Here is a 12773-nt window from a genome sequence, read left to right as displayed (position 1 = left end):
ATAGGTCTAGCAGGAAAACAAGAGAGACCTAATGGAGAACCAGGGGGAACAGAGGAGGGAGAGAGAGTTGGGGAGAGAGAGGGATGCAGAACTTGAGAGACTATTGAAAGCTGAGAATGAACTGAGGGTTGGGGGGGAGGGGGGAGGGGGGAAGACAGGTGGTGGTGATGGTGGTGGGCACTTGAGGGGAAGAGCACTGCGTGTTGTATGGAAAACAATTTGACAATAAAATATTATGGAAAAAAAATAAGTAAATAAACTTAAAAAAAAAGTGACAGGCTTACTTTATAGAAAATATTTGGTGGATACCCAAACCGAAATAACAGTAATTTGTCAGTCTGTTTCAAATAAAGTGGTATTTGGTAGAAAAGTGGGCAGTTCAGTGCCCGACTCGGTTGCTTAAGCGCCTTTTTTAGAGACAGCTCTGAGGCTCTAGGGGGCAATGACACTGGTTTTTACATACTTCCTGTTTCATCACGGAGAATATTAATAATTGCTCCTGCTTTGGCATGGGTATTTTTTGTTGTTGTTGTTTATTTAAGAGAGGTAGAGAATGCATGAGAGGGGAGGAGAGAATCCCAAGCAGCCTCCATGCACAGAGCCTAGGAGCGGGCTTCAACCTCATGGACTCGTGAGATCACGACCTGAACCAAAGCCAAGAGTTGGATGCTGAGCCACCCAAGCGCCCCCGCAAGGATATCGTTCACTGAGATTGGCCTGGATTCATTCCTGCTGTGCGTTTGTGGCAGGGAAGCGCACCGTGGCTGTGGTATCGTCCGGGACCCAGCGGTTTCACCTTGCTCCCTCACTATCAGTAGAGGTTTCGGGACTGATAAAAGGCAAATAGTATTACTATGAACATAGCTTTACCTGCAGATTTGCTGAAAGAGTCTCACGGATCCTTGCTTCCCTAAGGCAAAGAGCTAGTTAACAAATGGGGCGTCTGGGGGGCTCAGTCAGAAGCGTCCAACTCTTCATCTTGCCTCAAGTCATGATCTTGTGGTTTGTAAGATTGAGTCCTAAGTCGAGCTCTGTGCAGAGGCTGGTTGGGATTCTTTCCCTCTCTCTTTCTCTCTGTGCCCCTTCCCTGCTCGCTTGCTCACTCTCCCTCTCTCCCGCTCAAAATAAATAAACATTAAAAAGAAGAGTTAGTTAAAAAGCTATTATAATATCAACCCTATAGCTAATTGATTTATATTATAAGCCATTTTTGGATACCTGCTATTTGAAAGACTGTACTATCCTGGGGGTTTGGCAATGAACAAAATAGATGAAAATGCCAGCTATTGGAAAGCTGACTTATAAAGGATAAAGGCAGTAAGTGTTAGGGAGAAAAGTAAGGCAGAGAAACGAAAGGACATGAGTGTGTTTGGTGGACAGTGTCTGTGCAGTTTGACTAGAGTAGCCAAGAAAGGCCTCACTGCGAAGCTGACATCTGACTGAGGATTTGAAGGAGGTGAAGAGGGATGTCATGCACATATTTTGGGAAAGGACGTTCTGGGCTCACAGCAAGGACATGGCCGGTGTACATGAGCAAGAACAGAACACGTAGCGGAGAGAACCAGAGATGATGATGTCAGGGAATTAAGTAGCGGATCAAGCCATGTACAGTCTTAAAGGCCGTCGAGGTGACTTTAATTTCACTTGGAGATTAGAAGTCATCAGAACGTTTTGATGTGCGTCTTAATGGGATCGCGCAGGTCTCTGTAATGAGAACGGACTCGGAGGGAACAGCAGAAGCAGAGCGACCATCCAGGAGGTGGTTGTAACGATACAGACTGTAGGTAACGACTGCTTGGACTGACGCTTCGATCCTGGGTGTGTTTGGAAAGCAGAGGCGATAGGCTTCACTGATAGACTGGCATGGAGGATGAGAAGGTCTCTAGGCCCTTTGGCCTGAGCACTGGAGAAGGATGACTTTCCCACGGGGACGGGGAAGGCTGTGGGGGAGCACGTTTGAGAGGTGGATCAGGGGCCCCATTCCGATATCTTACCTTGGAGAGGGCCAGGGCCCAAGGGAGTATATGGAGTAGGCAGTTGGATAGAGTCAAGGCCAAGGCAGTGGGCTGGGCTAGGAATACAAATTTGGGAGTCACCAGCATGTTGATAATATTTAGCCCTGAGACTAAGTGAGGTTACCGAGGAGTGATACAGATAGATGGGAGCAGCTAGCGGGGATTTAACTCTTGGGGTAAGAAAAGGGGCGTGTTTCGTGTGGACAGTAAGAAAAATGGAAGAGGCCATGATCATTCTGGGTTTCTATTTGGACAACTAACTAGAAACTGATGACGTTAACTAAAATAGGAAACCCAGGAGGAAGATAAATTGTAGTTTAAGGACCTATAGAATATTCCAGTGGAAATGTTTGGTGAGCATTTGTAAATATGGGTTTCGTAAGTTAAAGTTTGAGGGATTTGAGCCAAATGTATATTTCAAGTTATGGGACTAGATGAAAATGCCAAGAGAAGAAAAAAGATGTGCCTCTGAGAAACTCCAGTATTTATGTGTGATGGGGCTGGAGGGCAGCAGAAAGGGGGAGAGCCCGAGGGAAGATGGGAACGGTGAAGATGAGAGCTGGAGGAGGCCGAGTGGGAAGTGTGAGGTGCTCCGGAGAGAAGTAGGCTGAGGGCCGCGTAAAATCAGCAGAGGGTTCGACAACTCAAATACCGTATTCATAAGGACAGTTTCAGCGAGAATGGTGGGGCAGAGCCAGTTTTCATTACTTTGGGGATCAAGTGGGTGTCCACAGATTTATGACTCAGTCTATTTACTAATATAATACCGTGATTAAGCTAATTAAAATTAATGTTTGGGGGAAATGCTAGGCCAGATATTAACCAGCAATATCAAATATGTCCGAAATAGAATCCCCGCACTGGGCCGGCAGTGGTTCTCGGTTGTAAACAACAGAAACTTACTGTAACTTAAGTGAAACCAGAAACTGCTTACACTACAGAAAAGGAATTTACTGGAAGGCTGTTTGTGCACAGACTGCCCGCGCATGCTGGAGAGCTCACCCCGGAACAGTGGTGGGAACCAAACACAGCCAAGAACACAGCCACGGTGAAGAAGCGGGTTAGGACAGCTCATCACTGGCCACCCCCCACGCGGCCGCCAGGGACATGCTCCCATCGCTGCGACGAATCTAAATCTGGTGCCCAACACTTTGAATTCTATGGGAGTATCTGATTGGCCGAGCCTAGGTCACATGTCTGTGTCCTAGTTGCCAGAGAGCTGGGAGAGAAATTGTGTAGGTCCCCTGCAGGCTTCTGCAGTATTTCCCTCACAGAACCCCACAGACAAGACACTCAAATGCTGGAAAGCCAAAACCAACAGCCACTACTATAAAAACTGAAGTACAAAATCTTAAAGGTTTAGGGAAAGGAATTTGAAAGTCACATAACCAAAACGACAGTGATTTAGTGAACTTAGGAATGTACTCCATGGCTTATTTTACTGATACTAAATATCAAGAGCATCAAATTAGAAACTTGGCTTTGCTCTCTCCTGCTCTGTACCTTGTCGTATACAGGCCCTCAGATGTCCTGCTCTCTCCCCAGATCTTCTCTGGCCCCCGTAACCTACGCTGGGATCTAGGGTGGCAGCCTGGTCAAACCAGGGAGGGAGGTGGAGGCCGTCCTAGCACAGCTCGTGGTGGGAGCACGGTTCTAGGAGTGAGGCTGGTCTCAGCTTGTCCTGGATGCATATTAGGAAGAGGGGTGACCTGCGGGGAGGGAGTGGGTTGGAGAAAATTACAGTCAGAAGAGCAAACTGCGTTGAGGCGGCGGGGGGGGGGGGGGGGGGGGGGGGGCACGGGGCACAGCTGACACCAGTGGCTGGGCCGGGGACGCGGCGTGTGCGCGTGCGGGGAGCAGCCGAGGAAGGCGTGGTCTGCGGGGAGAGCCACCGCCCTAAGCCTTCGACAGCTAGGCGCGTGAGAGCGCGCCCGGGGTGGGTGGTGGTTTTGCTGTGCTGGGGTTGGTTTTGGCTTTGGTCCTCGGATTTAATTTTATTTTTCAAGGTGCTTCTCTGCCAGAAGAGACCACAGGAGGTCCCCACAGAGGGAAAGACTGTGTGTGATTTAAATAAAACTGGACTTTTTTTGCTTGCCCTTTTTTTTAATAGTGACTTGATGCAGTGATACATCTAGAAGAAATACAATTCCAAAACCTCATCGTGATAAGTAATGTGAGGCCTTTAATGGTGTCTGATACTGTAACGAGAATACTAAATAAAATAGCAGCAGTGCCCTCTCTCACCCCCGCGCCCCTGCGGCCCCACAGACACACACCAGAGTCACTGCCCTTCTCCCCCCGGCACACAAGGGCAGCACCCCAGGCTCGCCCTCTCTGCGCCCACGTCTTTTCCACTCTTCTCTTCCAACTTGCAGACACCTCCCCCCGCTAATAACTCATCCCTTTATAAAACCAACTGAACTTCTCCCAGCTCTCCCCTCCATCTGTAACCTCACCCCTACCACACGTGTCGTCCAGCAGTGCTTAAAAAAATCCTTAGAGAGGCACCTGGGTGGCTCAGTTGGTTAAGCATCTGCCTTTGGCTCAGGTCAAGATCTCACAGTTTGTGGGTTTGAGTCCTGCCTCGGGCTCTGTGCTGACAGTTCAGAGCCTGGAGCCTGCTTTGGATTCTGTCTCCCTCTCTCTCTCTGCCCCTCCCCTGCTCATGCTCTATCTCTTTCTCTCTTTCTCTCTCTCAAAAAAAGAAAAAAAAAAAGAAAAAGAAAAAAAGAAACATAAAAAACTGCATGGAAACCGAGAACTCAATGTTTGTGACGAGGACGCGGAGAAACGCGCTGGGTTCTGGGACGGGCACTTGTGAGAGGTGAAGGCAGGGCTCATGCGAAGTCTGCGGACAAGCACCCCCCACCCTTAGCCGGGCGGGCCGCTGACAGTCCAGCCCCACTCCCGCCGTGGGCCCCTCGTTCAGTTGGGCGAGCCTGCTCATCACCCAGGATCTCAAGAGAAAATTTGTCCACTGAAGTAGAAAAATCAGATTATGGCAGATTATAGTTAAATCTTCAGGGGCTTTAAAAGAAACTTTAAGGAACTTTTTGGGGTTTTTTTTACCCATTTGATTTTTTGCCTTATGAAGACCAATCTTTCCCTAAAATGTACTTTAGGAATATTTTATAGTCCTTCCTATTTGTGTGAAACACAGATCAAAATTACTTTGGGAAGAAGAGGAGCAAGACATGTAGTGGGGACCGAAGGACCGTCCACACACAGAATCGCGTGGGGGAGATGACTCGAGAAACACAAAGTAAGCGCCTTTCCTCCCGCTCCAGAAAGTGGTGGCGTCACTGGTATGAAGAGACTGTTCAGCTAGAATGGTGTCTCCCTTCCCGTGCCGCTGGGATGGTCACACACATGCATGCGCACACAGCATCTGAGACCATTGTTACACAGGTTTACACCATTTTGTAGTTTCTGCCAAGAACTTGAAAAAATTATATTTAAAAAAATTTTTTAATGTTCATTCTTTTTTTGAAAGTTATAGACCGCAAACAGGGGTTGGGCAGAGAGAGAGGGGGACACAGAATCCAAAGCAGGCTCCAGGCTGTGAGCTGTCAGCACAGAGCCCGACACGGGGCTTGAACTCACAAACTGTGAGCCGAAGCCAAAACTCATGACCTGAGCCAAAGTTGGGTGCTTATTAACCGACTGAGCCACCCAGGCACCCCTAAACATTTTTTTTGTCTCAACCCAACATTTCCCCCATTTTGTACAATAATACCAAGTAAGATAATTTTCTTAGATATCAGAATTGAACTTTTTCTCTGAGGTGTTTCCTGTGCTGTCTCTTCTCAGAGACCTCGTGGCCTCAGTTCGCTGTGGCCTCGCTGTCCCCTTCCCCGCCCGGCCTGGCTTCCATGGTGGCATGTCTGTGGGCGGCAGTTTCATGTTTAGGAGGTTCACTTCCTACCGGTCGTCCTGAGGAAAGTGGATTTTCTAGAACGAAACATCTCGTAAGCATTGCGCCCGACAGACCCCTGTGGTTAAGCTCTCCCTGCATCTAGGTTTTGACCTTTCTCCTTCAGACAGGGTTTTGGACCGCCACGCTGTTGGCACTCAACAAATGATGATTGATGACAAGTTTCAGGGGTCCTGCTTCATTTCCCTAGATCACATACTATCCAGCTTTTGAAAAAGTTTTGAGCTTGATGAGCTCGAGTTAGGAAATGGAGTAATAGGAAGGACAGGGTCAGAGACTGGCTGGCCTGGTCCCTGCTGAAAGCATCTAACCAGCGTTTTAGAAAGCGTCTAGAGCTTTCTCTAGGGATAAACACCCTGCCGTGGTGTGGAACTCCCCCTGCAAACTCTTATTAAGAGAGAAGACTGGTTTGGAAGCTACTCTCATCTTCTTGGGAAAGTATTTACAAGAAAGCATTTTGACCAAGAAACTAAATTAACTCTACTTTTACTTTTTTATTTTTTTAAGGGTTTATTTATTCAGAGAGAGATTGAGAGAGCACTTGGACAGAGGAAGGGCGGAGACCGAGGAAGAGAGAGAGAATCCCAAGCAGAGCGTGGGCGGAGCCCGACTCGAGGCTCAGAACTCAAGAATTGTGAGATCATGACCAGAGCCAAAATCAATTCAACCGGCTGAGCTGCCCAGGTGCCCCAAAATGAATTCTACCTCTAAAACAGAGGCGTATCGGGGCACCTGGCTGGCTCAGTCGGTAGAGCATGCAACTCTTGATCTTGGGGTGATGAGTTCCAGCCCCACTTTAGGTGTAAAGTTCATCTAAAAAATTATATTTTAAAAAAGGAGAGAGGCATATATGTAACTGTTAGGTTGACTTTATGAAATTACTGATATTTGGTCCATAACAATAAAAGACGAGTTGAGTTGCATGGTAGAACGTTACACTTTTTTGTGTGACTAAGAGGGGAGGTCCCGGCCAGTTGGGCAGGCTTGGGGGCTCCTGCAGAGTTTAAAAAGAGAGCCATACCTTAAAATGAGTTTGTATTTATTAGGATTTCAAGCTGATGTTTGCTTTGGTGACCTTGGCAGCATTTATCAGGGTTGAGTGCGGTGTCCGTTTTTTTCCTGTCTCACATGTAAACCTGGGTGCAGTCTCCACAGCTGTTGGGTGCTGGTAGTTCTGACTGATCCTTCCTCTGGCCGACTCGCACCAATGGTGCTGATGCAACCTAACATTCCCTTTTATTGGTCTGTCATTTTACTGCGTACGTTAGAGGCACAAATACTGCATTCATATTAGCTATTTATATTAGCTGTTTCTAGTTCAGTGGTGAGTAATGTACTTTGTTTATGTTTTTACTATCATGGGAAGCCTTGCATCATAGACATTTTAATAGACTTTAAAAATGATTACATTCTACCTAGTTTTACTATTTTAAAATGGTGACATTCATTAGTTTTACTACCTCTGTTTTTTTTTTGTTTGTTTGTTTTTCTTTACCTTTTTTTTCCCCCAGGACATGTCACTGTGTGTGTGTCTGTATATTTTAATGATTTCAATTTTTAAAAAATTTTTTAACACTTACTTGATTTTGGGAGACAGAGACAGAATACAAGAGGGGAAGGAACAGAGAGAGAGGGAGACACAGAATCTGAAGCAGGCTCCGGGCTCTGAGCTGTTGGCACAGAGCCAGATGCGGGGCTCGAACTCACAAACCATGAGATCATGACCTGAGCTGAAGTTGGACGCTTAACCGACTGAGCCACCCAGATGCCCCTGATTTCTAATTTCTTACCTTTGCTTTTTAATTGTTTTAATGTCTGAGCGCATCTGAGTTCTGATCAGCAGTCCGTACAGCTCTTAGAAAACAACATAAATTCACAGTGTTCGACTGTGTTAAATGGCCTCGAAAGGCCCGCCTCCCCGGCTGCTTTGGGCCCCCTCTTTCCAAGCTTTGATAAGCTCTTCTCTGAAAGAGACTTGGGAAGAGAGGTGAGGGAGAGCAGTTCTGGAAAACAAAAGCTCCCCAGGAGAGGGACATAGATTAGAAAGACTTTAATTCGGGGCTATTTTTGAAATGAGGATGGATGCTGTTTTTCGTTTTGATCTAGTTTTAACTGTTCGTGTTGGAAAAACCAAGCCCATCTCTGGAATCCAGTGGACACGGACCAAATATAAAATGTTAAGAGGCCGTTGTTGCTAATATGAGCCTGACATGCAAAATTGGACTCCTCGAGGCCCACGCTGATCCAAGTAAAAAAGCTGGTCGGTGTCACAGAGCAGCCACTGGCAGACTGCTTCTCTCATCCCGGGGAAAATGCATTTCCTTTCTGTCAAAGATAAGGGCCTCCAGCCTTGGGTCAGAGTTTCCTAATCCAGGAGAAGCTGTTTTACCTCGCACAACAGAGACTAGGGGGTGATCTACCAGTTAACAAAATTGGCTAAAGCAGGAGATCAAGATACATTTTAACTTGGTTTCATTTAATTATATAAATGTGGACTTGTTTGCCAAGTTTTGACGTAGGGCCGACCCCTTTTCTTTAAACCCCGCTCTGCGAGAGCCCCATGCTCCTTTTCTTGTATAAAGTGCACTCACGATGCGTCAACCATAATTTCCAGGGTCAGTTACAATTCCTTTAAATTACAATAAGAACTTAAAGGTACTTTTGAAGCCATCTGAATGCAGACAGGTATGATTTTTCCCCCCAGTATCTTATGGTTTTCTTGCAGTGAATGAATTTTTTAAACTATTCACTTTTATTTTATTAAATCTTGTTTGCCTTTTCACACGTTTTTAAAAATCAATTTCTGTTTTTTTAAATTACACAATAACACTAACAAATACAACGAGCAAAAATAGTTGTAGGAAGAACACAACTAGTTATGTTCAGTTGTACCATGAGCGTCAGCCAGTAGGTTTTAGAAGGGAGAAGGAAGGGTCATGTAAAGTCAGCCGTCAGTTTAAATCGAGGTCAATTTCAACTCAACTCTACACGGACATGTAGAATCCACATTTGACGACACTTAGTAGGACCTTAACTTTATTTTGAATTACCGTTGTAACCTTCGGCTGAGCAAATGCGGTCCTTTCCTTTTGGTTAGTCAGTCTCCAGCGCTTTCGCCCTCTTAAAAAGAAAATAACTTCGGATGTGGCATGATGCACTCATATTTTGGTTTTCTTCTAACAAAGGGCTTGGAAAAGGGAACTGGGAGAATTGTATGGAAATAGCATATTTTCTCCTGCACGATATTGCATAACTTTGGAAAACTGATGCTTTATTCTCACAGTGAAATGTTTTGGTGTTTTCCCACCAGTGTTTCTCTGACTTCTTCTGGGAATAAAAATAACAATGTGTTGATGATTATATCCGTCCACAAAGTTTCCTCCCTGATGGTATCCCCTAGCTCAGTCCTGTAGCAGCTTTTCAGGAGAGCGTTTGAAGATGTCCTGAAGTTCGGGACAGTGCCAGGATAAAGCTCCTTTGTTTCTGAAAATGTCATCGATAAAACTAATGAACTAATGATATGCTAATTAAAAAGGAGTAGGATGAACACAGCTGGGGAGAAAAAAAGTGGTTCAGAATTCACTGTTGTGTCGGGGGCATTTAGTTTGAGGAGGAGAAAGTAAATGTTAAATGAAGTAACAGCACTCTCCCAGACGGGAGTCTGTCTACATTAATTTTTAATATAAGCTCGGTTAGAATCTGTACTGTTCCAGCGTCGGCCCCCTGCGGCTCTACGGGCACAAGCACTTTAAAGTGATCGATCCCCGCCCCATGTGCAAACTTGACCAGCTAGAGGGGAGGCTGGTGACCGGTAATAGTCGTTAGGCATTCTAGATGTGATTCTCTTTTTCATAAATCACAGTGTGTTTTTTGGCTTTCTCCTGCAAAGTACCTGCTTTGCAATTTAATGAAGATAGAAAGTGGGAGACAGTGTGTTCCGAAAGTCACGTTTAAAACCCATGTTTTGTATGGCATCGAGATGTGAGCCGGAAACTCAGATTTAAGTCTGAGCCTGACTTAACCCATGGCCAGTGGAATCTAACTGTGTTTATTTGTACAGTTGCTTTAATTTGGGGCTTCAAGTTTGTTGGTTTGTTTTCTCATTCAATTTGGGGGGCCCTGAAGCAGTATTTTAATGATAGGGATTATCCTATTTATAATTTTCATGGCATGAGAATCAGCACTTTTTTTTTCTTGGCTATCTTATGTTATCTTACTCAGAAATGTGTGATCTTTGTGTCTAACAATGCACTTAAAAAAAAAATCTCCTCTGCTGCCGTGTTGGAACCTGACAGAGTCACTCATCTTTCCCCTGCTTTTTGAAAAAAAATCTGTTCTCACAGAAATATTGCCTTGAGTTAAACAAAGTACAGGCAGTTACTGGAAACGTGTTCTGGACAGTTCTGTCCGTGTATGTTCATTTCAACTTGATTTTTGCATTCTAGATTTTTTTTTTCCTCAGCTTTGCTGATGATCGCATTTCATAATCACATTGACCTTCAAATTGAGTTGCACTGAATTTTTGTCAGTCCTGCTTGGGGTGAGCCCTTTCCTACAGCAAGTTTGTGGAAGGAGTGATGAAGGCAGGGGGCAAGGGAGCAAGAAGGAAGCGAGAGGGGTTAACGGCTCTGCCTCCGTGTAACCGTGCCCCCTCACGTGGAAATACTAACGTACACGGTTTTCTTTTTTCCTTTTGCTGTGACACTCCCCGTGTTTGCTAGGAAAGCAAGAGTTCTTCATGGTCCAGCAGTAGTTAGTATCAAGTCAGACATCATTTATAATCCACTTCGGGACACCTACGGACTACGGATGTACATCCCTCTTCCAAAACATACACATGCCCTCTTTTTTGAAGCCAGACTCCTCTTGGCTCATTCATACTTTTGGTATTTGCGTGGTTGGAAACCAGGAACTTCAGATGCCATAGGTCACTTCGAGATGATCAGAAGTCGGCGGTATAACGTTTGGAACTTTAAAATTGTGCGAGACATGCGTTGATAATTTTTCTTTAACTCTTCCACTGGACTATACTTTTTAAAGGCAAGAACTATACATCTTCTTGGTACGGACTTGTGGCTTCCCCAAAGAAGTCTAAGCCTTGGTTGCTTCTCAGGGAGAAGGGGAGGCTAAGCAGGCAAGGAAGGCTCCAGGCTCTCGCCTTACTTCAGTCAGAACCTCGATCTTCTGTATCAGTAGTTTGGGATCGGGATTCTTGGGGGGTGGAAATGTTCCTCTTCTTTTAAAAAAAAAGGTGAAGATGACTCTATTCAATAGATTAATTTCAGTATCTTGTGATACTACCTCGTCTAGCTTCCTCATTTTACTAGATTCAAAGTCCCTCTGTTCTGGGGCGCCTGGGTGGCTCAGTTGGTTGAGTGTGCGACTCTTGATTTCAGCTCATGGTATGACCCCAGGTCACGGGATTGAGCCCCGTGTCAGGCTCCACACTTAGCGTAGATTCTCTCTCTATCTCTCCCCACACCCGCCCCTCTCCCCTGCTCAAGCTCTCTCTCTCTTTTCTCTCAAATAAAGTGAAAAAATAAAACAGTGCCTCCCTCAGACCCCCTGACCGACAGCCTGTATGGTGCAGCACGGCGTATGTGTGTCGCCTTCCCGTGGGGGACGGCAGGGGTCCTGGCCGCACCCGGTAATGATGGACACCCCGCAGGTGTTGGTCGTGCTGTGAGCGAGTGAGTCAAGGATGATTTGTAGTTAATTACCTCTAAGCCCGGTTACAAAAGTGTCAGTTTTTAATGATCCCAGTGAGACACTGGCGTGTTGCAGACTCCGATGTCAGCCTGTCGTAGGACTAAGCCAGTTGTCACAGCACCCTGTCCTCTGTTCCCCTCAGGACCACCTGCTGCTGCCGGCCACCGCCCATAACAAGACCACGAGACCCAAGATGTCCATTGTGTTACCAGCAATAAACATAAACGGTGAGTTGAAATTTTGGTTTGCTAACAACACGGAACTGCTTTGTTTAGCCAATATTCTTTAGAGTGACTAAAAGATATTCAGAATGTTTGGTCGGTCAGATATACATCCATGCATTAATTTTGAAACATTTTCCACTGTTTTCACAAAATATTATTTTTAAATTCCTCTGCTTTTTAGAAAAAAACTAAAAAGTAGAAGATTTAATTAGAGATTACTTCTAAAATTACTGTGTTGTTAAGAGAAAAAAATTCACTGTTTTACTTACAAAATTAGAGACGTTGGTGTCTTGACTGCCCTGCAGACTTACTTTCTGCGACCTTTCTGGTTGTGTGCACAGTGTAAGGAGTCCCGGCTGGGGTCTGAGGGTGAATCTGTAAGTTGGGTCTCAGGAACTCCGGGCAGTTTCTGTGTATTACATAAATGGTGACATGACTCCCAGATCCGAACGTCAGAGGCCTATTGATGTCTAGTCCACAATACTGCTGAGTCTGACGCTCCCAGCGTTACGATTGCATTTTGTGTTCCTACTAGTGCCATGTATTACAGAAAATACAAATAAATGCTGTAACACCTTGGTGCCATCTAAAGATGCGAAGGCATCTTGCTCGTAATCTAGAAAAAGAACAAAATCCCAGAAATCATTGTAGTCCAGAGAGAAAGTCCCACAAGGAATATACAAAGTACTAAAGAAGTTCAGTAAAGGAGACATTATTTCCAGCTGGGTTCTTAGTGGCGCTGAGAAATCACTTATTCCCAGCGCCTCCCGTGCCCCAGCGCCGCGTGTGCCCCAGCACCGGCCGTGCCCCAGCGCCATCCGTGCCCCAGCGCCGCGTGTGCCCCAGCGCCATCCGTGCCCCAGTGCCATCTGTGCCCCAGCGCCTCCCGTG

The 12773-nt window shown here is 45.8% G+C and overlaps 1 protein-coding gene across 3 annotated transcripts in view; it reads left to right on the top strand.

The window, feature by feature from the left end:
- The window catches only part of ATF6 (activating transcription factor 6), a 185037-nt gene that overhangs the window by 127927 nt on the left and 44337 nt on the right, over positions 1-12773 (top strand). For all 3 annotated transcript variants that reach the window (XM_029935730.1, XM_029935732.1, XM_029935729.1), the window contains exon 15: positions 11801-11885. In XM_029935730.1, the coding sequence (XP_029791590.1) occupies positions 11801-11885 (85 nt within the window). The remainder of the gene's footprint in view (positions 1-11800; positions 11886-12773) is intronic.

This window comes from Suricata suricatta, chromosome 3 (genome assembly GCF_006229205.1).
Source record: "Suricata suricatta isolate VVHF042 chromosome 3, meerkat_22Aug2017_6uvM2_HiC, whole genome shotgun sequence".
NCBI lineage: Eukaryota > Metazoa > Chordata > Mammalia > Carnivora > Herpestidae > Suricata > Suricata suricatta.
Note: the sequence above shows the minus strand (reverse complement) of the source record. Positions and strands in the feature narration are given on the sequence as shown.